The sequence below is a fragment of the Acartia tonsa genome, chromosome 7, assembly GCF_053477335.1.
Source record: "Acartia tonsa isolate MP-2025a chromosome 7, ASM5347733v1, whole genome shotgun sequence".
Lineage (NCBI taxonomy): Eukaryota > Metazoa > Arthropoda > Copepoda > Calanoida > Acartiidae > Acartia > Acartia tonsa.
The window spans coordinates 40,839,129-40,863,686 of record NC_137266.1 but is presented as its reverse complement, the minus strand read 5'-3'; the positions used below and the strand labels follow the sequence as shown (position 1 = coordinate 40,863,686).

Genomic DNA, 24,558 nt, shown 5'->3' with positions numbered 1-24,558 from the left:
GATATTTTTGTTTATAGATTGTTAAGTAACTTATTAATTTTTATTTTCAGGGATGAAAATGAATATGTCTAACAAATTGTTTTCGGGGAAGGTTACTCATTCCTTTAAAAAAAGAGAAGAAAAAAACCAAAACTAAATATCTATTATCTATTTTTTGTTTGTTAAAAACTAAAATTAAAAGTGGAAAGTTAATTCCACCTTCACCCGTTCACTCAAGAACCCTTTATAAGCGTAAATTATAAACCATTCCACCGCCATAAATATTTTTAAAAATATTTGAAAATGTGCAAAAACTTTAAGTGCCATTTATTCAACAAAAAAAAACACCAATAAATTATTTTCCTGTGTTGTGCTAGTTTGATAGGCCTTCTGTTTTGATATCTCAATACACTTGCCAGATGATAACTTTCAGCTCTAAAATTTTGGTTTCTTGATTATTCCTCATTATTCAAGTTTTTAGGGAAGTGGGATTAATGTACTTTTTTCCCCAAGGAGGGGGAAAAGTGTTTTCATTACTCTTTATCCTTGTCATTTCCGGGCCTACAAATTTTTCTTGTTATTCCTCGCAAAAAGGAAAAAAAAAATTTTCAGGACTGTTTAATCTTCATTTTTCCTCCCTCCCACATATTTTTATTTGCCCTCCCCCCTTTAGTAGGGGATCCAATGCAAAATATACACCCCTGAAAAAAAGATTAAAAACCTACCCAATAAGCATAGATTTATCTGAATGTGTTTGAGTGAACTGATTGCTCAGAATTGTATCCAAAATTTCTTCGCATTCCTCGTACCTAAAACAATAAAAATTTGACAAAAAATCTTTTCTATGAAGGGAATAATAGCTTTCGCAATATTCCGTCAAATTGTGAGAAAGCTTCCAGTCAAATGCGCTTATTAAGTCTAACTGTAATTAATGTTGACCAAATGCATGGTATAATTAAACGCATATTTATATACAGTTTGACCTAATAAGCGCATTTGACTGGAATTTGACTTGACTGAATTTTGCGAAATTGTGCTTTACCTACGCTCTACATCTAAAGAGATAATTGGCAATGATGATTTTAATTTGGATATGTATAATGTATATTGGCTATAGATTTTTCTTTAAAAAAAGAAAATAGGACAATTTTGCACGATTTGTTACATATTAATATTTGAAATTATTTTCTATTATAACATCTTCAAATTCAAGTGTTAAAAGTAAGCTTTATACTTTTAAAATTTGTTAACCTGTTAAGATGGATAAAATTTCTGGCGACTGTTAAGGATATTTGATACAGTGAAGTAATTGCGTTGCCACGATCTCCCAAACTTTTACTCATGTCACATAACTAAATTATACAATAGTAATAATAGAGAGGTAAAGAATAGTTTATTATTTATTGCATCGTATTATAGACAGCTTTCGCAGGATATTAAAATCAGAAACTATAAACTGGTAGGTATTAACTTTAAATTTTTTTAATTTAATATTCATAAAAAAGTCATAATACGATGCAAAAAGTTGATTTTTCAGTATGGCTGAGAACCGGTTCTAATCCAGCGGATATTAATCGTTTTCGAAACCATACTTTAAAATTAAGGGGGGGGGGGGAAGTTTTGACACATTGATGACCTATTTCTTTCTATAGTAGACATAGCCTTTTATTACAATTTAAAAGTATCATCATTAATAAGATAAGCCGTCTATCTCTAATAGCAGACATGTAAGTGCTACACGTTACAAACAGACAAACTGAGATATAGAGAAACTTTTCTAATAGAAATGCACGGATCTTAAGGGGATAAGACAATGATTGAACAATTGATATACATCCCTAATGATGAAGAACAAAATTTTCCTTTCTGTAGATTATATCATTGGTATGAAAGAATGGATACCAGAAGTTTTGAACCAACCAATCAAATGTCAATAAAAGTACCTACCTAAATAAGATAAATAACCAGTGCAATGTCCCCTCCCTCCAAATTAGAATATTACCTTGCTAATATTTTGTTGATAGATGGTTGGATTCTTCCTATACTGTCTTATTAACCCATAGATAACATTATCTGTCTGGTTATGCTTCTCTGATAATCTTATCATACTCTCTAGTAACCTAAGGTAAATTAAATGGCGATAAGTTAATCTTTCTTCAAATTTTGAAGAAACTGAAAAGCAGATTTTTACAATTGGAATAAGATTTTTAATCCATTTGTACCTTTTGCCTCGATTAAACTGCACTAGGATACAGGTAAATAGAGGTTGGTTTTAAAATGCATTATCAAATGCATATTTTTTTCTTCAATTTTATAGGTTTATTATTAAGCTATAAAGTTACAGATATAGTAGTCTGCTATTTAAAAGGGTTTAATAAAAAAACTCACTTTGAAGATGGTCTGTTAAAGATGTCCAGGTTTATAGCAACTCCTAGTTGAATATCCAGCAAATCTTTCACGGAAAACCAAACACCTGAAAAAAAAACAATTTTTTTTAAAGAAGGGAAGTAGCCCTTGGATTTGGAAATCCTATAATATCTAAATAAGGAGCATTAATTTGTTCAATTTAATATTTAGCTTATACCAACAACGAAATTAATTCGAAAAAAATCATGAAACAAATGCGCGATTTTCAGCTGTCGTTAGGGGGCAACACTTAGTAGAATTTACAAACTTTTTATCTGCCCCCCCCCCCCAAATATTATTTTTCAGATTTATTTTGATTGTTGGCTAGGTATACCATTTACTGTACTTAGATAATGTCCATCACTTCTTATCATGGATCTGGTGCAGTTCACGAGAAAAAATTCCTTGGATCGATTATCTTGAAAAATCTATGAACTTTTATAGCTGCTAGCTGCCAAACAGCTAGTTGCACGTGTTATTCCCACACATCCTCATAAGAAGGCATATATAATCTGGAATATTCAAGATCCTATGATGTAATTGTGGAGGGAAAGCTTGACTCAATTTGCAGGACTTCTTTTTTTCAGGTTAAATTTCATGTGAACAAAATATATTTATGTCCAGTCGTTTGGCCGTTAGCAGCCTTTAAAATTCATAGATTTTTTGGGAATAATCGATCCCAGAAACATTTTACTGTGAATTGCTCCTGCTCCCTAATCATGAATGTTATTATCTTTGATTTAATTACCTAAATCTTGAGAGGGATCAGCCGTAACAAATGCTAGAGCACTGTTGACCAGAAACTGTGCCAGCTGTTGCTCTGTGTCCAGACTCAGACCAGTGTAGTTTGGCCGTCCGTCATCATCTATGCCTGGAAAGTAAAGTTTTATTGAAACTTTTCTAGGAATTTGAATCTACTTTGAAAAAAAACCAAAAATTTGCACAACTTATCAAAAGCTACTGTTAAAATACGACGAAACCTTATACTTCGATGATCCATTTATCGTCCCTTTTCTTATCCCTGATTCTTAAGAACGATATTGAACATGAGCGAATACCTGTTTCGCCTCCAATTCCCTCCTTGGCTATTCCAGTTTTCTCCTTTCTTCCCTCCAGCACAACTCTTTTCTCTTCTTCCTGAATAATAAAACACATGTATAAATCAGTGTTGTGGAGCCGGAACCGCCATACTTGTCGGAGCCGGAGCCATTATTTTTAGAGCGGCTTCGGCTCTGGTGGTAACTATAAATCTTGAGTTTTTTTTATACCTTTATTAAACTTATGTACCTGAAGTTAAAATTTTATACCTACCTTATTGGAAACCCTTTTAAGTGTTTCAAGAAGTGTTTTCTCGTAAATTGAACTTAAAAAACATTTAAGTCAAAAATAGACTTGTAAAAAAAATATTTGTTAAGTTTTAATTTACAGGAGGATAGCCACAAATAATTATAAGGATATTAAACAGAAGCAGAACGCTAACATTTGGCATGACAGTTACTTTAATGGGGTACAATATGGAACTGCAAAAACCGCGATATACCGCTAATTTTTTTCGGCGTTTTCATCCCATTTGAGACAAACTTATTATTTTCTGATAAAGTTGACCTTAGATTAGCATTTGACAATTTTATATTCCCTGAAGAGTAGAGCCCAATCGGTTCAGTGATTACTGAGATCTTAAGCTTCAGAAAGACAAACGTTCTATTTTGTAATATAGATATGTATCACTTACCTCTACCTCCGCCTGTATTTTTATTTGTAGCAACCTTTGCTCAACAAGGAACCGAATATAGTAAGCCACTCCAAGATACAATTTTTCTAAATCAAGAAATATATTATCCTTTTTATTTAAAGTGCTGCATTCTTTAAACTTTTAAAGAAACAACAACTTATAAATAAGAAACTTAAACATAAACCTATGATATTTTTAGTATACTTTTGTTGTTTCTTACAAAATTCACTAATTTAAAGCTATAATAATATCTTCATAAATTTGAAGGAAAACCGATTTAAAAATAAATCAAAGGGAAATAGAAAATGAAAAATTTGTTTTCTGCAATTAGAAACAGGCGTATCAAAAACATTGAAACAAAGTGGACTATGCACTAACAAGAGCAAGTGATTTTAAGCACCTTCTAGCAGTGAACGTGAGTATTTTTATGATTAATATACTAGGTGTATGTCTAATACTGTTAAATCAACTTAAAATTTAAGTTTAACCTTGGTTTTATATGAATAAAAAACTTTAAAATGTTAGACATTTTTTTGATGAAATATTATCAAACGTTTTGTTAAGGTCAATTGACAAAATAGAATGACACAGCAAAAATTCATCAAATGCTGTAAATTGTAAAAGTACATTACTGTTAACAATATGCAAGTTACTACCACTAAATATACATTTACATCAAAAAAATATACTTTTATGTTAAAATTTTGAAAACAGCAGTTTGAACTCAACAAAACATTTGATAATTTTAAATCCAAAAATGTTTATCATTTCAAAGTGTTTTCATATACAATCATGGGGAAACTTAATTTTTGTTGTCGATATTACTATCTTCAGCAGAAACCTAGTATATTCAATTCACCAAAAAAATGCTGTGCATAGAAACCACTTGCTCTTGTTCGTGCTAGTCCTCTTTTAGTTTTATTATGTACTATACTAACCATCTAGTTTTTGTAAGGTTTTCACAGCTTTATCACAACATCTGACCGCTGTTTCCAATTGTTCTGTTCCTGACTGATACCAGAACGTCCATGCCTAGAATTACATTTTCTTTTACTTTTTACTTATCACAAAACCTTTTAACGTGAAAATTTAGGAATCCATCTAGCACCCCAACCAATAAGCAAATCTTAATGAATCATTTTGGAAATATGTAGAATGTAAACGTATGTAATCCCTGAATATTCCAGCCCTCCATCTTGAATAGGAGTTGAGAAAATCATGAAAACTTAAAAATCTAGGAATCGATCTAGCACCCCAATTAATTGACAAATCTTAATGAAAAGGGGTAGTTGCATGAAATGCATTTAAACTTGAATTTAGTGAACAGCATATTTTTTCCTGTTTAATGTTTTGAATTACATCTATAGGGCATATATTTGAAAGAATTTAAATTTTAAATTTACCACGTAGTTTTAAAAATATCAAGACTTGAAAATCATATTCTTATGATATATCTAACTTAATGGCTGTCTTTTTAAAAAAACAGCATGACTATTTTGTCTTGTAACTTACGCTTGCAGTCAAACTCGTTAAATGTACTGCATCTATCCCTTTATGCAAAATGTGAAATTATTAATTATTCAATCCCTAAAAATTTCAGCCGTCTATCTTAAAAAACGAGTCGAGAATATCATGAAAACTAAAAGATCTAGGAATCGATCTAGCACCCCAAACAATTGGCAAATGAAATTAATGAAAATAAGAAGAATGTCAACTTATCTAATTCCTGAAAATTTCAGTCGTCAGTCTTGAAAAGTAACCGAGAAAGTCACGTTTCCCTCAAAGCGTTCCAGACGGACATACGGACAGACAGACGGACATTTCATATTATAGGGTAGATTTGTTACTAAAATTACGACGCTTCTCGAAAAAACTAGGAGGGGGAAAATAAAAATTTTTGCAGCAGGGAAAAAATAATCTTGTACAGAATATACACCTGAAATCAGACAAAATTATGTATTTGTACCTGTTCAATTAAGACCATGGCAACATTGACTTCAGTTTTGTCCAATTCAAGAATTCTTTCCAAACATCGGATGACAACTTCATGAAGATCAGCCCCCTCCTAAGGATAAATACATTAATATCTAAGTAAGGGGGAGGTCATTTTCTAGTAAATTCCGTAAAGGTGTGTGTGTTATAAGGCCTAAAAATAGTAGTAGAACGATAAGGTGCTCTATATATTTGTATTCCCTATTGAATAGAACAATAGGGAGCACCTTATCATTCTACTACTATTTTTAGGCCTTATAACACACACACCTTTACACACTTTTACGGAATTTACTAGAAAATGACCTCCCACTTTTATTTTCTGAAATTCATATGGCAAAGTTTAGGAACTATTTGTTAAACTAAAAGTCAAATGTCTACTGTAAACATGATTTTTTTTATGTGACAATGTTGTTCTTATGATATGATTTTTCAAATGATTTCTACAACAATAACCTCAAAAAAATAAATCACTCCTAGAAAAAAGTTACCCCCTCCCACCAAAATTATTTTTAAAACTAAATAGAAGATCCAAATTACCTCCCGCCGCCACCTACCCAAGGCAGGGGTGTATATTCTGCACAAGATTTATTTTTTTTCCCCTGCTACAAATTTTTTTATTTTTTTCCCCCCTAGATTTTTCTTAAAAAGTAGGGGGGAAAATAGAAAAATATTTAAAGAACTCTATATTTTATTTATTTTATCCCTCCTACCACACATTTTTTTAGTTTTTTTAACCAAGGAGAGGGACGAAATGGAAAAAATGTTTTCAGTTTTCTTATTTTTTACATTTATTTTCCCTCCAACCACTTATTTTTTATTCCCCCCCCCCCCCTGAGCAGGGGATCCCATGCAGAATATACACCCCTGACCCAAGGTCATAGCCACTAATGATAAAAAACGGAACTAACCGTGTAGCTTTGTCTGAGCGCAGCAACCTCCCAGATAAGCAGCCTTGCCTCACAAGATTTACCAACATTCCCCAGATTACTATCACTCATCAAGTCCAGAATTGTGGCTTCATTTGCTGATACTTCGCAACCTTTCAATTTATTTTTATTATATCTTAAAGATTTTAAGTCAAAAGTTTAGCGGAAAGATCGTTGTATCAAATTAACAACTCAATTCGTTCAGTAGTTATTGAAATTTAAGCTTTAGTTAAAAATACTTACTACTTAAAAGTTAAAATGGTACTTTGTATCTAATGTCTTTCCCTGTAAAAAGGCGCCACTTAATTTGTGCATATTTTTTTTAGACAAAGATCGTGTAATCAAAGGCAGCTTATACTAAAAACGAAATTAATTCAATAAAAAAATTACGAAATCTATACGTGATTTTCAGCTGTCGTTTGGGGGGCAACATATTATAGAATTGACGACCTTTTAATCTGCCCTCCCCTAAATATTATTTTAGATTTATTTCGCTTGTTGGCTATACCTTGTTCCTGAATCAAAGGGCGTTTTCTTTTCTTTAGTTTGTTATTTTGTAAATATAAAAAAAATTCCTGTTAATTGTTTATCTTTGTTTTGATTGCTCCAAGTTATTCTTCTCCTGGTCCAGAATCTTGCTAGCTCTGTAAGCTTCTCAGGCGCCTCAAGGAGAAATATATATATTATATTAACAGCTACGCCACTAGAGGCCTCTAAGGGCACTTTACGGGTGGTGAGGTCGATTTTGACAACCCAATTTTTTTTATTTTATAGGTATTTTTTTAAAAGTAAAAAAAAATTTTTAGGGGAGTTGGAGGTGTCCCACCCCCAAGAAAATAGCTTATAACCATCACAGGACCAGTATGTATATTCCCTGAAGAGTAAATTTCAATCGGTTAAGAGGTTATTAAGATCTTAAGCTTCAGACAGACATCGTTCTACTTTGTATTATAGATTAGCAGGGGTTTCCAAGCAGAGTATATATTATACACCCCAGACAACCCCAGACAACTAATCATATATAATGGTGTATAATAGTCTATACCTGTTCATGTTGGCTGGTAAGCAGGTAGATAACAGCTCTAGCTGTATGAATTAAACAGTCCCAGTGTTCGTCTTCAAACTGCTCTATATCAGCCAGGGTTCTGTATCTGATTAACAAATATGAATTACCTAACATTTAACGAAGTATGTTTTCATCCATATAAGCAAATAATTTTGAATATAACCAAAAATTGTTTTCTTTGAACATACATATTAGAATTCTTCACTAAAACTTTAGCTGTCTATCTAAAATAGCAGCCAAGAAACACATTTCCCCCGTAGCGTTACGGACGGACTGACGGATAGACAAAATTCACATATGAAATTGGAATCTTACGAAATATTTCAGCTGTCTATCTTCATACAAAAACTTTGCTTTTGCAAATTACCTTGAAAACAAAACATAATGAGAAAATGTTGGATCCAGTTCTAACAGCTTTTCACTCCATAGACAACTAATCCGTAGAAACTCGAGGGAACTTTTCCTTGTCTTGCTTGATGTCAATGACCAGCCTAACAAAACATGTACATATAAAATATAATATTAAATAGGATGATATTATCCATCAGAAGCTAAGCTAAAAGTACACCTTGGGAACAGCGAAACAGACTTACATTCAAAGTGTAAAACCCGCGGCATTAGCGTGCCTGCTAGCTGTCGGGTGACACACCGCAAAATACTAGAGACGTTGAAAATAGTACCTACTACTGCTATGTTTGGTACGTGACGCTAATAGCGAGAGTAGAGAGAATGCATTGGCCCATAAACAAACGCAACTCTCATGCAATGTACAGTTAGGACTTCTAGACAAAGGTCGTGCAATCAAAGGGTTGGTTGTCTTTAGGATGTCATCTAACCTAGAATGGGTGTTTGACTTAAAAACTTTGGCTTTGAATTAAAGGAGAATCCCTTCCAAAAAGGCGGACAAAAACAAGATTAAAGAGTAGATAATTTACGGGAATTTTCACAAGTAATTTACTATATTTACCTATATTTGTGGTGTTAATAGTGAAATTATTAAGTTGATCCACCAATTTTTCTTTACAATTATTTTCCAACCATTTTATTTGAGTTTCATGGCAGCTGAGGATTTTTCTAAAAAAAAAAGGATATTTTTTATTAAGGTTAATTTTAAAATGTTAATTGTAAATTACATAACGTAAACACAGGGTTAGTCGAGTAACTACACTTAAAACAAGGATGACAACCTCCATAAGTAGCGAATCTTAAAATTTATGGATGGACAATCCGGAAAAAATTAACCATAAAGCAGTGTCATACAAAATAAACATTAAACTGAAAAAAAATCACGAAACCTTTATAATTTATAACGTGAAAATCTAGAAATCGATTTAGCTCCCCGACCAATAAGTAAATCTTAATGAAACTTCCTAGAAGTAGAATTAGAATTATTTAGTTCCTTAAAATTTTAACTGTCTATTTTGAATAGGAGTCGATAAGATCATTAAAACTTTAAAATCTAGGAAACGATCTAGCACCCAAACCAATAAGTAAATCTTAATGAAACTTTCTAGAAGTATGCAGAATTTGAATTTAATCAATCTCTGAAAGTTTCAGCCCTATATCTTGAAAAGAAGTTAAGAAAATCATTAAATCCTAAAAATCTAGGAATGGATCTAGCACCCCAATTATTGGGCAAATCTTAATGGAAGTTAGTTGAAATATGTCAAATGTAAAATTTTTTACTCTCTAAAAATTTCAGCTGTCTATTTTGAATAGCCGAGAAAATCACGTTTCCCACATTCGTGTCTGACGGACGGACATTCGGAATTATAGAGTAGGTCCATTACTAAGAACACCTACCTTATTATTGGAATTCTTTCTTCTGTGATACCGTTATCCAACTCTAATTTTTCAATGATTGTCAACAACTGAAATAAGAACATTTTTAGCGGTCTCATACAAAGTTCCTTGTTGCTAAGCTAAAGGTATGTAAGACCTATTTAGTTAGGATTAAATTAACAGTACAAAGTTATTAGGCCAACCAATAAGAGATCATGTTTATTAAACTTTGGAAGTTTGGATATCAATGTAATTTACTGGTTAATAATGACCCCTCCCTTCCCTTTACAACCATAAATAATAATAACTAGTATGGAACACTTACCTTACAAGAATAATTTACAGAACTAGCAGATTCAGAATTCTGACAGATTTGCAGAAAACAATTTTCCACCATGTTATCATATAAATTGGAATGGCTTTTCTTTATGCTCTGTAGATGCTCGATTATGTCACTAAAAAAATATTCAATAGATTTTAATTGACACAAAAACTAAACAAGCAAAGAGGACTATGTACGAACGAGAGCAAGTGATTCTAAGCACCTTCCAGCAGCGATTCCAGGGGTGTATATTCTGCTTGGGATCCCCTGCTCAGGGGGGGGGGGGGGAAATAAAAAATAAGTGGTTGGAGGGAAAAAAAATGTAAAAATTAAGAAAACTGAAAACATTTTATCCATTTCGCCCCCCTCCTTGGTTAAAAAAACTAAAAAAATGTGTGGTAGGAGGGATAAAATAAATAAAATATAGAGTTCTTTAAATATTTTTCTATTTTCCCCCCTACTTTTTAAGAAAAATCTAGGGGGGGAAAAAAATAAAAAAATTTGTAGCAGGGGAAAAAAAAATAAATCTTGTGCAGAATATACACCCCTGAGCGATTCTGAATGTTTTTTTTTTAAATATTCTAGGGTTATGTTTAATTATGTTATATCAATCTTTAAAAATAAGTTTCACCATGGTTTTATATGAATTTTTTTTGAAAAATTATTTTACTAGGTATATATTATCAAATCTTTTGTTGAGTTCAAACTGCTGCAAAAGAAAACATATTCAATGAAAAATGTTAATTTAGAAAAAGGGATGGTAACTTGTAATATAATTAACAGTTTTATTGGTGTACTTTCGTAATTTACAGCATTTGATTATGTTTTTGCGTGTTACTTTATTTGAACATTTGAACTCAACAAAACATTTGATGACATTTCATCAAAAAAAGCTTAACAAGTTTTATTTATAGGTAGAAAAGCATGGTGAAATTTATTTTTTAAAATTGATAACAAATATTCACATAAAAAAACATTTTGAATAACTGCTGTAAAGTGCTAAGAATCACTTGCTCTTGTTCGTGCATACTCCTCTTTTTCTTAATTTTCTGCGATTATAATAAACAACGTGAATCCTTCTCCAGTTTATCATCCAACAACACTTAGAACTGGAATTTAAAATATAAAACAAAGAAGAACTGACCTTTTATCCAGTAATAATTTTAATCCTAATAGAGCCATTTGTTCTCCTTCGATCGTCAATGTTTTTATTCTTTCTTCAACAATATTCACTTTAAGATCCACAAAAATGTCTTTAAGAAATAACAAAATATGTTTATAATCACTAATTATGTCAAGTTTTAATAATTCTTCTAAATGTTGGAAAAGTTGATGTTTGAAAATAAATTCTAGTGCAAAATTGCAAAGTTCCCAGTATTGACTCCTATTTAAATTATAATTTACTTTCAGTTCTTTTTTTAATTTTATTTTTCACGTGGCAGACCAAAAGGGGGAAGGAAGTTCAATTCTAGCAAGACTTCAAAACCGATTTATATCCGCTGGATTAGAACCGGTCCTTAGCCATATTGAAAATTCATACATTTATCGTATCGGTTTATAGACAATTTTCCATGAAAAATAAAATCAATACCAGTAAAGTTGGCCTGAGCTTTAATCCCCTACGGGCCAACAAATCTGGAATCAATCTTATAACTTTTCCTTTCCTACTCGCGGAATAAAATAAGGAAATATCTAGGTACTATAATAAAGTTTTTTGGGGGGTATGTGGCTAGCTAGAACCATGATTATAGGAGGCATATTATAAATATCTATAAAGTTACAAGGTACCCCAAATAAAAATATCTTCCAACACAGTTATCATGAGGTAGTAAATTGTAATTCCCTGTCACATTTCTTAAATTCTGTTGACTCTAGGATACCAAGTAGATTCTGAACAACATATGAATGCAAATTGGTATTACAGGTAACAAAAAGTTTGAGAAACTGAAAGGATGTCATAAAAGTAATAAGATGTCGGTCTGAGTGTGTTTGTCTTTGACTATTTGGGGAAGTTTACCTCCACCACCTCCGATTTATTGTATTGTTAATCGGACGAAGAAAATGACAAAAAAAAGTTCTATGATCCGGTAAATAGAAACATAAGCAAGTGTATATTCTGCACAAGATTCATCCCCCCCCCCCCCCCCGACCCCCCCCTAGTTTTACCCTAAAGAGGAGAAAAGAAGGAAAATTATTTTTGTACTCTTTATTTAATTCATCTTTATTACCCTAAATATCCATCCCACATATTTTGAGTTTATTCCCCCAAGGAGGGCAAAAAATGGAAAAACATTTTCAGAACAGTTAATTTTTTCCCCCCTCCACATATTTTTCAATCCCCCCCCCCCCCTACTTTAGTAGGGGGTCCCATGCAGAATATAAATCCCTGTATTAGAGATAACTAAAAGTTTAAGAAAGGATTTTATTAAAGTAACAATATGAGTTTTTTTACAGTGAAGCTTCTCATAGGTCTAGGGAAAGTTAAACACTAATTTGGAGAAGTGTACCTCTATCAAGAAAATAAGGTATAAAAGCTAAAATAATAAATCTACAGTACTTATACGTGTTTTAAGAAGAGGCCAGAAAAGCTATTTGCGAATCGAGTGCAATTTAACAAGAACAACAATTGGCATAGATCCCTGGATAGTTGTAACTTTAGCCAGCTCCGACTCTGGCTGCATGCTCACAGATTTACAACTGTTCGATACTTTTAACAGAAACTTGGCGAACGAGAATGTTTTCACTGTGATGTCATACAGCTAAAATATAAAATAGGAACATTAGATTAATAAAAAACAGAATTTTTAATAGATTATTAATATCTTAGTTATTAGAGTTTAAAACAGGATTAGAATGCTAAAATAAGGCATGGCACATTTGCTTTATTAAGGTACAATTTGTCCTGGAACTGTATAAATACTATTAAAGGCATTTTTTGCAACCTCTCCCCTTTTATTGTGTGGAAAATTAGGACTAAAAAATTGTTACAAAATTATGGAGTTCTTGAGCATTTTAAAAAGTTTAGGATTCTTTACTTCTAAGTTAATGGTTAAAGTAAAAAGATATCATATCAGAAGTTTTGTAATTGAAATCTAAAATAATTATTACTACAATTATTTATAATCAAAACCTCTATACTAGGTGTCTAAAGACGACCCTATGAGAAAAATCTAAGTAATAAGTATGCCCCAAAAACTATGCATCTATTAAACATAATCGTCATGCATCTAACCTGGCAATGAAGAGCAACGTCTCTAATGGTTAGTAAGGCTAACAAATCTTCTTCTGTGATCACACTATAAGTATAAAGAGGGAAGTCATTTTCTAGTAAATCCCGTAAAGGTGTGTGTTATAAGGCCTAAAAATAGTAGTAGAACGATAAGGTGCTCTATATAGTGGTATTCCCTATTGAATAGAACAATAGGGAAATTTTTTTTTTTTTTGATAACCGTACCTGGAATATCTATCATAAGAAATTTCTATCAAACGCTTTGTTTGGCTCAAACTGACAAAAATTAAAAAAATATATAATTATAATAATAATGTTTTCTATAGGTACGAGGTAAAGGTTAAGAACAATCTATACCATTAAATAAAGGAAGAAGCCATTCTTTACAGGTTGTACGAGCAGTGAACATTAAAATGAAACTTTAACAAATCATTAATACAATGACTTAGTGAAACAAACCAACACAACAAGTTACATACAGACAATTTTGAAAACATTCAGATATACAATCTATATAAGAAGGTAAGAGATTCAAAGTGGAGGTTGCATGTCACATTCTTTCTTTGGTTGTTGTGTAGTATGTCATTTTTAGTTTCAGATCCTATTTTAAAGCCAGAATATTTTTTTTTATAATAAAGATTGACCAAAATATAGTTGAAAAACAAGTTAGTTTTTTGATAATGAAAGATTAATTTACTGAATTATATTTTTTTAATTTTTATCAGTTTGAGCCAAACAAAGCGTTTGATAGAAATTTCTTATTTTTTTAAGATATTCCAGGTACGGTTATCAAAAAAAAAAAAAAAATTCCCTATTGTTCTATTCAATAGGGAATACAAATATATAGAGCACCTTATCGTTCTACTACTATTTTTAGGCCTTATAACACACACCTTTACGGGATTTACTAGAAAATGACTTCCCTCTTGATAAATATCAAAGACTAAAGATTAGAATAATTTGCAATCAAATGTTGTCGCCTGTTTTCCTTCGCTAGACATGATTTTTCATTAAGATTAATTCCAAGTTTGTCATATATTATTATTATACTTTTTATTTTATCATTATTGAAAAATTGTCTATATTATGTTACGATACATGATTTATAGTAGGCTCAGAACCGGTTCTAATCCAGCGGATATTATTCAGTTTCAAAGCAATGGTAGACAATGCTTACCTTGATACAATGCCAATGGAAAAGTTCCAAAGTGTGACGTACAAAGTTTGTGAGAGACTGGTCAGCTTCACTGGTGAACATTTCATCACACTAAAAAAGAGGGGGGTTTTTAATGCAACCATCTCGTAATCAATGTATAAATGGCACTTAGAATTCGAATTTTGATCTGAAATTTTGCATGAGTAATCCTTGGTAGGTCTATTTTCCCTAAATCGATCAAAAAGTTGGAAAGGTAGCGGCGAACGGCTCAGCAGTTTAGCTAATTGTTGTGTATTTTTAAGGGAAATTTATCACGAAACCTCTCTCCACATAATGCTCTTTTCCGCTCCAAAACGTTTTCAGACGGTTCTAGCCGGTAGTTGCACAAGAAATCTAAAAAATGTTTTTAAAAGCGAAGCTTTTCTATAATTAGGGTCGGTCCGTACGTCCGCCCGTCCGTCCGAGATATATAGCTTTTATTCGTTAATTTAGGCATGTTAGAATTGTCCTATCGATTTCAAACTTTGCATGATGATTCCTGTAGTAGTTGGGTACGATTTAGAAAGCGTAGCAACTCTATAATCATTACCAGAATGTCCGTACGTCCATTTTAAACATGTTGATTTTTTTACTTTTTTAACAACAAATTTTCAAGTGTTCTATTTATCCGTTTGATCTGATTTTTGGTATATTGATTCCTGGGACAACAAAGAACAATATTATAAGCAAAGCAACTCTATAATCAAGTCCAAAATGTAAGTATGTCCATAAGCATTATCCTGTTTTTAAGCAGTTTTTCAACAAATTTACTTACAATTTTGATTCGACATTTATACATTTATGTTCCGATTTTCTTGTTCAGATACTATACAAGTGTTAATGTCCGTTTGTCCTACCGTTTCAGTGCTTCGCTTTTATGGATGTTGTCATCCTTTGTTTTGTATCATTTCACATGATTTAAAGCAAAAATATGTTTCAAAAAATTGATTTCTATGTAATTTATGACAGATTTGCCCTAAAATTAGCCAAAAAACGGCTAAACGGCTGATCCGTTAGTCGTTACTTTTTCAACTTTTTGTTCGATTTAGGGAAAATAGACCTACCAAGGATTACTCATGCAAAATTTCAGATCAAAATTCGAATTTTAAGTGCCATTTATACATTGATTACGAGATGGTTGCATTAAAAAACCCCCCCTTTTAAAACTTACTTCATAACAAAAATTAATAAGTTTGTGATGTAATTTTGTCATGTTATTTTATTTTGCCATTTGAACAGAGAATGTTTTGATATTTCTAAAAAAAAGGCTTAACATTTCAAAGTTTTTTTTGTATTAAACGATGTTGAAACTTAATTTTTTTAAAGCGAAGCTTTCTATAATTAGGGTCCGTCCGTCCGTCCGTAACGGATAGCTTTTTTCGTTAATTTAGGCATGTTAGAATTGTCCTATCGATTTCAAATTTTGCATGGTGATTCCTTTAGTAGTTAGGTACGATTTAGAAAGCGTAGCAACTCTATAATCATTACCAAAATTTCCGTACGTCCATTTTAAACATGTTGATTTTTTACTTTTTTAACAACAAATTTTTATGTGATCTGATCTTTGGTATATTGATTCCTGGGACAACAAAGTATAATGTTATAAGCGAAGCAACTCTATAATCAAGTCCTAAATATGTAAGTATGTTCATAAACATTATCCTGTATAAAGCAGTTTTTCAACAAATTTACTCACAATTTTGCTTCGACTCTTATACATTTATATTCTGATTATTCAGTTCTGACACTATATAAGTGTTCATGTCCGTTTGTCCTACAGTTTCAGTGCTTCGCTTTTATGGATGTTGTCATGCTTGTTATTCGATATATCTATATTAAACGTAAACCTAGTATATTCACACAAACGAAAATAATAAGATTCACTGCTGGAAGGTGCTAAAAAATTCTTGCACTCATTAGTGCCCTTTGCAGTAGGTAGTTTTAATTCAAGAATATATTTTTAATTTTGAGTAACAAAATCGCGACACTACCTATTCACTATGTGTTTAAATATTCATATTTTTGTAGAATGACTGATACCCGACAGACCATGTGAATTATACTGGATGCTCATTGGTACAGAGTATTTTCATCAAATAAATCAGCAGTGTATCTTAGATAGCAGCCGAGAAAAACACGTTTCCCCCATAGCGTTGAGGAATAACTGGCAGACGGACAAACAAAGTGGGTTGAGGGAAAAATTTCAAAAGGGGGGAGGCGGATGTGCCACTTTTTGAAACCATAAGTATAACGTGCATGATCTCAGCCCATAAAAAAGTTATAACTCTAAAATTCGGCACAGCAGTTGATTTTGTGGAGAACAATATGGAACTGTGAAGTAACGGCGGCGGAACCGCCGAAAACCGCCGTTTCCCGCCGAATTTTTTTGCCTTTTTTCGCCAAATTAGACAATTCCTCAATCATCTGAGATAAACTTTTCTCTTATATTTTCACGTGACACTTGTAATATTTCAAACATGTCAATATTTAAAAAAATTGCAAGTGTAAAATCTTACAAGTGTCAAGTGAAAACATAAGCGAAATTTTTATGAAAAAAAAAGTTTATCTCAGATGATTGAAAATTGTCTATTATGACAAGAAAAGGTAAAAAAAAATTCGGCGAGAAACGGCGGTTTTCGGCGGTAGCGGTGGTTCCGCCGCCGTTTCTTCACAGTTCCATATTGTTCACCACAACAGCAACTGCTGTGCCGAATTTTAGAGCTGTAACTCTTTTATGGGCTGAGATCATGCACGTTTTACTTTGGTTTCAAAAGTGGCACATCCGCCTCCCGCCTTTAAAATAAAGGGGGGGGGGGGGGGGGGGTAATGCAACCATCTCGTAATCAGTGAACAAATGGCACTTAGAATTCGAATTTTGATCTGAACTTTTGCATGAGTAATCCTTGGTAGGTCTATTTTCCCTAAATCGAACAAAATGTTGGAAAAGTAACGGTTAACGGCTGGCGGCTCAGCGGTTTTTCCATTTTTTGGATATCTATTATCTATATTGCAAATTAGTCACGAAACCTATCTCCACATAATACTTTTTTCTACTCCAAAACGCTATCAAACGGTTCTACACGGTAGCTGTTGGTACTAGAAGTTTTAAAAATGGTTATTGCTATCATTTAACATGAATTAAACTAAAAATATGTTTTAAAAAGTTGATTCCTATGTAATTGATGGTGGATTTACCCTGAAAACAGACATAAAACGGCTAAACGGCTGAGCCGCCCGCCGTTACTTTTCCAACTTTTTGTTCGATTTAGGGAAAATAGACCTACCAAGGATTACTCATGCAAAAGTTCAGATCGAAATTCGAATTCTAAGTGCCATTTGCTCACTGATTACGAGATGGTTGCATTAAAAAACCCCCCCTTTCTAAGAGGATAGCACCGCTTTAATTATTTACTAACCTTAATACAACAGGAGCAAGCTTTGCAATCAATAACAAATCCTTGTCTACCTTTTGGAGTCTTAAAAAACATAAGTCATTAATTTTTACAATTTTATTTAACAAAACATAATCATTTTTTGCTTAGGTAAACAATACTTCATCAAAATTTAAAAAAAACTAAAAGACATCTTACGTTATTAACAACATAGTAATGCCCTTAAATCATTTGATATTTTACTAATGAATAGTTACCTACCAACTATATTTTCTTGTTTTCGTTGTAGAATAATAAACTTTTATACTAAGTTTCTTGTATTATAACTAGCGGTTTCGCCCCTAGTACTCTTCAAAGGGGTAAGATTGTGGTAGAGAAAAATAGCCTTTAACCACCCGAAGGCTTAAATTTTAAAAAAAGAATTGCCTAAAACCTTCCTCCCTGAAAGGGAGAACTCAATCAGTTAGTAGTTTTTAGGATCTTAAGCTTCAAACAAAATCATTACTCCTTTAAATGATAAAGAAACCTTACCTGTCAATTATGATATTCAATGAATTGACTGTGTCTTTGGTTACTAAAATATAATATTTACACTTTTTTCCCTGTGTGATAACACTATCGTAATATGGGAATTGAGAGGTATCTTAACATTTTCATTATGCAATTTCTGCCTATAGAGCAAATAATTCCAACTCCCCCCCCCCCCCCATTTTTATAATATATTAAAAATACTTAAAAATAAGAAAACGGTGTAAATTTTTCGTTTGTTTATTTAATACTTTTGATCGTCATGCAGGGTTAGGGCCTACAGAGAGAGGGAGGTGGGGTTAATGGTCAACAACTGCTTTGAGGGAAAGCACCGATGAATAATAGTGTAAATATTCCTTTTTCAGAGTTGTCATGTTTCTGAATGATGTGAGCAGCTACTAAAGCACAATTCAGAACATTGCTCCTATGTTTGTCATCAATACTTTTCTCATAGAGATACCAGGCTAACGCTTTTACAACTGGAGGTACATCATTATAGAAGCTTATAAATAAACCATCTGCAGCGCCCCATGCATCTATGAGGCTCTTGTTTCAAAGAGGTAGATAGGGGACATAAAAATAGCCCCAAAACATTCCTAGGATTAAATCTAAAATTAAAACAGCCTAAACCATACCGTAGGATATGTGAAGCATAAGGCGAACTCAATCAGATATCCTATCAAAATACATTTTCAAAATACGACGAATCGCCCCTTAAGGGTCGTTGACATGAAAGGGACTATACCATAAAGTTCCTAACTGAACTACAATAATATTAATTTTAAAGCTATATAATATGATTCCTTTCAGTGCAGAAACAGTGTCAGTTCTATTACTATTCAAATGTGAATTTACATCATTACAGAAATCTTCAAATTTTAGGTTTGTTAATTGTTTAGTCAATGTCGTGGAACTTAAACAAGCCATTTTATCTGGAAAAAAAAAGACATTTACAAGTATATTAGATTAAACTGTATAGTTATTAAGTTGCAAGAAAATTAATAAAACAGGTCTAGGAAAGGTTTCTAAAAAGAGGACTATCCACGAACCAGAGCAAGTGATTCTAAGCATTGACCCATAGTATTTTTTAGTGAATATACTAGGTTCATGTTTAATATTTGCTTTATCGACTAAAAAGTTGGCTTCACCATGGTTTTATAAGAAAAAAACTTTGAAATCTAAATCAATTTTTAAAGCAATATCATCAAATGTTGTAAATTGCAAAAGTAAAATAATTAAACTGTTTACAAGTTACCATCCCTTTTTCTAAATATTTAATCACAATAATATACTTTTGTGTCAAAGCTTTTAAACAACAGTTTGAACTCATCAAAACATTCGATGATATTGCAACAAACAATGCTTAACATTTCAAAGTTTTTCTCAGTGTGGCGGATCCGCATTGATTGTATGCGGATCCGGATCCGAATCCTCCAAATTTGGTCAGTGCGGATCCGGATAAAATCACCAAATTTTTCAAAAAATATATATTCTTTAATCTCAAAGTCAAAAATACTTTTGATTTTCAAGTCTGAACCTAAAGAGTGTGGGAGTCAATCAGATGATCTTAACAAGGTTAACCAGATATTTCAAATTTGTAAGTGACTATTTTATATAAATTTAGGTAGATTTTTCCATAAATTTATACCCCAGGATCCGGATTTTTTTGCGGATCCGGATCCTTGGACTCAAAATAATGCGGATCCTTGCGGATCCGGAACACTGTTTTTTTCATATAAAACCATTGTGAAACCTAACTTTTTAGTCGATAAAGCAAATATTAAATATAAACCTAGTATATTTACTAAAAAAAATACTATAGGTCAAGGCTGGAAGATGCTTAGAATCATTTGCTCTTGTTCGTGGATAGTCCTCTTTTGTACCTCCAACCCTTCACATGATTTTTCTTTGGCTTGTAAAACTAAAATTAAAAGTGGAGAGTCTACTTTTTATTCTTGAAAGTTTTTCAAAAAGTATAGTGAAGTATGTTAACTTTGTAGAATTTACAAAAAGAGCCTATTATAATCCTAATTCATAATCTAAGTTATCTCTAAAGAATTCATCAGCTTTCAGGTACTTCAGTCTTAAATTTAGAGTCTCAAACATATATTCACTACAATCCCCTGTTGTCATAATTTGCGCATTTGGGCATAATGATTGGAAAAAATCTCTGTCAATTTCAAAAGGATCCTTTTTGTTTGTGTAGCCCATTTCGAAAACAATCACGGTGTGAACATTCTTCAGCTCTACTGTATTTCTTTCATTAAACTCATCCCATTTGATATTGATTCCATCTTTAAGTACCAAAAATTCCAAGGAATCCGCATTGTTGACCAGCAATTTCAAAATAGATTCTTTAAGAAAGAACTTTCCTTTTCCATGATAATGATACCGTATCAGGTAAAGATCTGTTAAATTTGGCATTTTTGTTGTGTCCTTCAAATCATGTCCTACTGTCACTAGACACTGAATAGATGGAGCACATTTCAAGAGATTAGGCACATTTCCACAACGTTTAACCAATACATTTTTCATCTTTGGGAGAGAATCAGGACAAATGAAATCATATATTTCATCTATCATCAGTGTTTCCAATTGACAAGCATGACCAGAAATAAAATCATTTACGCATTCAGCTAGAACCTTATGAAATCTAAGGTACTTGACACTTGGAAAATAGGTGTCCTCCATATTAAAAGTGGTCGTGCAAAAGCTTATTCCGGACAAAGATTGCCTGCACTTTAATAGCAGGATTGTTCTAAAGTCGTTTACTTCAATAAAATCAACTTGTTAAAAAAATTCATTTCTTTCCTGATAATGAAAAACAAATGTTTCTAATTTTGGTAATTTAGGGATTTGCATTGCTTTTTGTTGTGATGTTATTCCTTCAAAATTGCAAATTTGCTTTCCTCCTTCAAAAAAATCAATTATTTTTAATAGTGATGGGAATCCGAATCCGGAATCCGAATCCGGAATCCGGAATCCGCCCAATTTTCGGCCAATTTTGGAATCCGAATCCGGATCCGGAATCCGTTTTTTATAGCGGATTCCGGATTCTAAATTGGTAGGCTAAAATTACCGTCTTTTTTCTTACAACTCCCTCTGTTTGAAGGCAAAGATCAAAAAAAAATTTCTACATAACAAATTTTAATAATTACTAATGTGATGTAAATGTTTTAGTTATGCTGGAAGTCAACACTTTAAACAAATCAAGGCTTCAACCAAGTAACATAGTGATAAATTAACGAAAAAAGCTATCCCTCTGTGACGGACGGCCTTTTAAAATACTGCTAGAATCCGGAATCCGAATCCGGAATCCGCCAAAAATAAGAATCCGGAATCCGCAAGAATCCGTCACTTTTTTTGACGGATTCCTTCAGAATCCGGAATCCGAATCCGGCCCAAAAATTCGACGGATTCCCATCCCTAATTTTTAATTTAGACAAGGATTCAGAACAAGAAGAAAGCAGTGGAATCAAAGCATCAATACGAATTTCTTGCACAATCACAGTTTCCAATTTAGGAAATTTAGGCAAGTCTGTCACATAAAAATCACTTTTAATTTTTAGATACGTTAATTGTTTGGCATGTTTCTTCAATAGGTTCTCTAAAAGCTTGCTATTTGTCCAAATTGCTAATTTCTCCAGAGATCGGAATATTGTATTTTCATGTTGCAAAAATGATAGTAGATCTCTATCCATAGACTTCGAATTACTATCATAGTAATAGTTTGATAAGTTTAATGCAGAGATGTTATTCTTGTTCTCATCCAGTATTTTCCTAACCACATCCAGTACTTTCCTGACCAAGTAGTAACTGAAGCATGTAATATCATCAGTTACATCTAACATGTTAAGATATCCATTGGGCTTCTTCATTGCTCTTGATATAGATTCATAGTTCGCTCTAAAAAAAATAATATCTTTGAGAAATAATGATTAGCATAATTTTTTTTTATAAATTACTATTTTATCAAGAAAATTCAAGCTGATTAAATAAATAGGGTATAGTCCCTTTCGTGTAAATGCCTCATAAGGGTAGTTTCGTCGACGTCGTATTTTCAAAGTAGATTTTCTTCTATTTCTAGCCCCTGCGGGAGGGGGGGCAATAACAATGTGGGGCAATCCCTAACCTAACCTAAATTAACCTATCTAATGCTTCTGTGAAAATACAACAAAACGCCCCTTTAGAGCATTGTCACGAAAGAGATTATAACCAATAAATCTTTACATACATTTGTATAACCGTGTAGGAAAGAATAAGAAAGTGTCATTGATGTTGCATGACAATAAAAGGATGGACATACAAAGTGAGTTGCATTGAAAATGTTCAGTGCAGTGGGAGGAAAAGAAAAAAATAATGAATATAACTAACACTTAGCATAACAATAAAAATAAATTGTATCCTGGATCCACTATGTATCTCTACAAAAAAATCATAAGTCAATTCTACAAAGGAGCCGAAAAATCAGACTTTCCCCATTGCGTTACTGACGGATGAACAGAAAAAGTGAATATAATTATAAAGTAACTTTAAGAAAATACTAGGTAATACTAATAAACATCTTAAACTTACTGTAACTTAATTCTTCCACCAAATGTTATTTTAAATCTTCTAAACTTAGATGACATTAATGAACATATTTGGTCATCAAACCTAAAATAAAGTCTAGACATAACTCAGTCAAAAAAGGTTCAATAGGTACTGGGATTTAAGGACAATTTTGCCTTTATAAAGAAGGAGGGGAGGATTTGTGGCGTTTAGTAACACGACATTCTAGCCAGTTTACGAAACGCCAAATACCCCCCCCCCTTTTTTTTCCCGTTGTTTACACAAAAAATGAAAACTAAATATTTCTACGCACGGAGAAAACATCTAAATTCAGACAGTTAGACATAAAGAATAAAATTATAAGAATTTTTTTAGCCAGTAAAAATATCAGTTTGTGGGTATTGAAAGTAAAACTCGTAAAGTATGAAACACAAAAAAAAAGGTTAAAAATGAGAAATAACATACCATTTCGAGACACAGCGAAGACTTCCAATATCATGTAGGTACAAATGTTTGAGAATCTCCAGCAGTAGTTCTGGTGGAAATCTCATAAACAATCCTCCTCCCCCTCTCTCCATTATTTCTTTCTTATCTTCTAAACAAAATGACAAAAAAAATTAGTTTACAGGATCGAAAACTTAAGCATTTTGTACATGAAATTAAAGAATTTGTCCTTTCGTGATCGGCATACAAACCCCGTGGAAACTATATTATGACACTATAACCAAAATATATTGAATCTCTTTCTCTAAATTTATATAATTTCAATTCTTACTTATTGTTTTTATGAATCGTAAGCTTAAAAAACGTAAGTACAAGTAATTAAATGTTTAAAACTTATACCTAAACTATAATAATTCAACTTGTTAAATTAAAAAGCCATGAATCTTTATTATTTAGATAAAAAAAATAACAATTATCAGTATATAGGTATGATTTTAAAAGAAAAATATGCAACAATTTAAACTCAACAAAACTTTAATAATAAGATTTCGCAATGTTTTGATTTTAGCGCGAACCAGTATTTTCATTCTAAAACAGAGTTGCCAAATAAAAACGAAAATATCATGATTTCAACTTTTTAATATTATTAAAAATTCTCAAATATTTACAAATGAAATATACATGATAGAAATTGAGTAAAAATATCATAAAAATAAATGTAAATTTTATTGAAAAAGAATTTGGCAACTTAGCTAAAAAATATTCAGCGGCAAATGCGCTTTAAACGGCTTGTAGTAAGTAAAGATTTTATTAATTATAATAGATGTAACCTATACCCTCCCCTAAAATAGATATAAACCCTCCTGGACCTATAAGAAGGTTCACTGTAAAAGAAACATATATCGGTTCAGCCGATAGATCCTTCACTATGCGCAAAAAAGCTTACTACTTTATATAAAAGGATTATTATTGTCCATATTAATAGTTAGTATTTACTATAAGCCATTGAAA

General features: G+C 32.1%; 2 protein-coding genes across 3 annotated transcripts; both read right to left on the bottom strand.

Annotated features, from left to right (window-relative positions):
• Window positions 1–266: 266 nt before the first annotated feature.
• LOC145324553 (uncharacterized) lies at window positions 267–19,489 on the bottom strand. The gene is made up of 26 exons (XM_080167136.1): window positions 19,358–19,489; window positions 18,911–19,033; window positions 18,556–18,600; window positions 18,049–18,108; window positions 14,615–14,704; window positions 13,441–13,504; window positions 12,851–12,967; window positions 12,054–12,101; window positions 11,353–11,594; window positions 10,212–10,341; window positions 9,908–9,975; window positions 9,072–9,178; window positions 8,472–8,595; window positions 8,084–8,189; window positions 7,616–7,701; window positions 7,021–7,153; window positions 6,084–6,182; window positions 5,056–5,149; window positions 4,118–4,203; window positions 3,444–3,522; window positions 3,134–3,256; window positions 2,368–2,452; window positions 1,982–2,099; window positions 1,231–1,331; window positions 705–788; window positions 267–414 (listed from the first exon to the last, which is right to left on the bottom strand). The coding sequence occupies exons 1-26, from the start codon at window positions 19,477–19,479 to the stop codon at window positions 267–269; spliced, it is 2,682 nt and encodes an 893-aa protein (XP_080023262.1). The 5' UTR covers window positions 19,480–19,489.
• Window positions 19,479–23,694, bottom strand: LOC145323755 (uncharacterized). 2 transcript variants are annotated; one of them, XR_013881082.1, is made up of 4 exons: window positions 23,569–23,694; window positions 23,128–23,208; window positions 20,436–22,458; window positions 19,479–19,577 (listed from the first exon to the last, which is right to left on the bottom strand). XR_013881082.1 is itself a non-coding variant. In XM_080166262.1 (3 exons), exons 1-3 carry the CDS (start codon window positions 23,679–23,681, stop codon window positions 21,843–21,845), a joined length of 810 nt encoding a protein of 269 aa, XP_080022388.1. In that variant the 5' UTR covers window positions 23,682–23,694; the 3' UTR covers window positions 19,479–21,842. The 2 variants fall into 2 exon arrangements, 1 of the variants encoding a protein (XP_080022388.1); XM_080166262.1 differs by having other exon boundaries at window positions 19,479–22,458.
• Window positions 23,695–24,558: the final 864 nt, after the last annotated feature.

What these genes read in the sequence shown, in the direction of transcription:
- LOC145324553 (XM_080167136.1), bottom strand. Translation starts at nt 19,479, where the DNA reads ATGGCTTGTTTAAGTTCCACGACATTGACTAAACAATTAACAAACCTA. An exon ending in GACACTGTTTCTGCACTGAA is followed by an intron (nt 19,034 to 19,357) that starts AGGAATCATATT and finishes TGATGTACCTCC; the next exon opens with AGTTGTAAAAGCGTTAGCCT. An exon ending in CTTGCTCCTGTTGTATTAAG is followed by an intron (nt 14,705 to 18,048) that starts GTTAGTAAATAA and finishes CCTCTTTTTTAG; the next exon opens with TGTGATGAAATGTTCACCAG.
- LOC145323755 (XM_080166262.1), bottom strand. Translation starts at nt 23,681, where the DNA reads ATGGAGAGAGGGGGAGGAGGATTGTTTATGAGATTTCCACCAGAACTA. An exon ending in CTTCGCTGTGTCTCGAAATG is followed by an intron (nt 23,209 to 23,568) that starts GTATGTTATTTC and finishes ACTTTATTTTAG; the next exon opens with GTTTGATGACCAAATATGTT. An exon ending in GGTGGAAGAATTAAGTTACA is followed by an intron (nt 22,459 to 23,127) that starts GTAAGTTTAAGA and finishes TATTTTTTTTAG; the next exon opens with AGCGAACTATGAATCTATAT.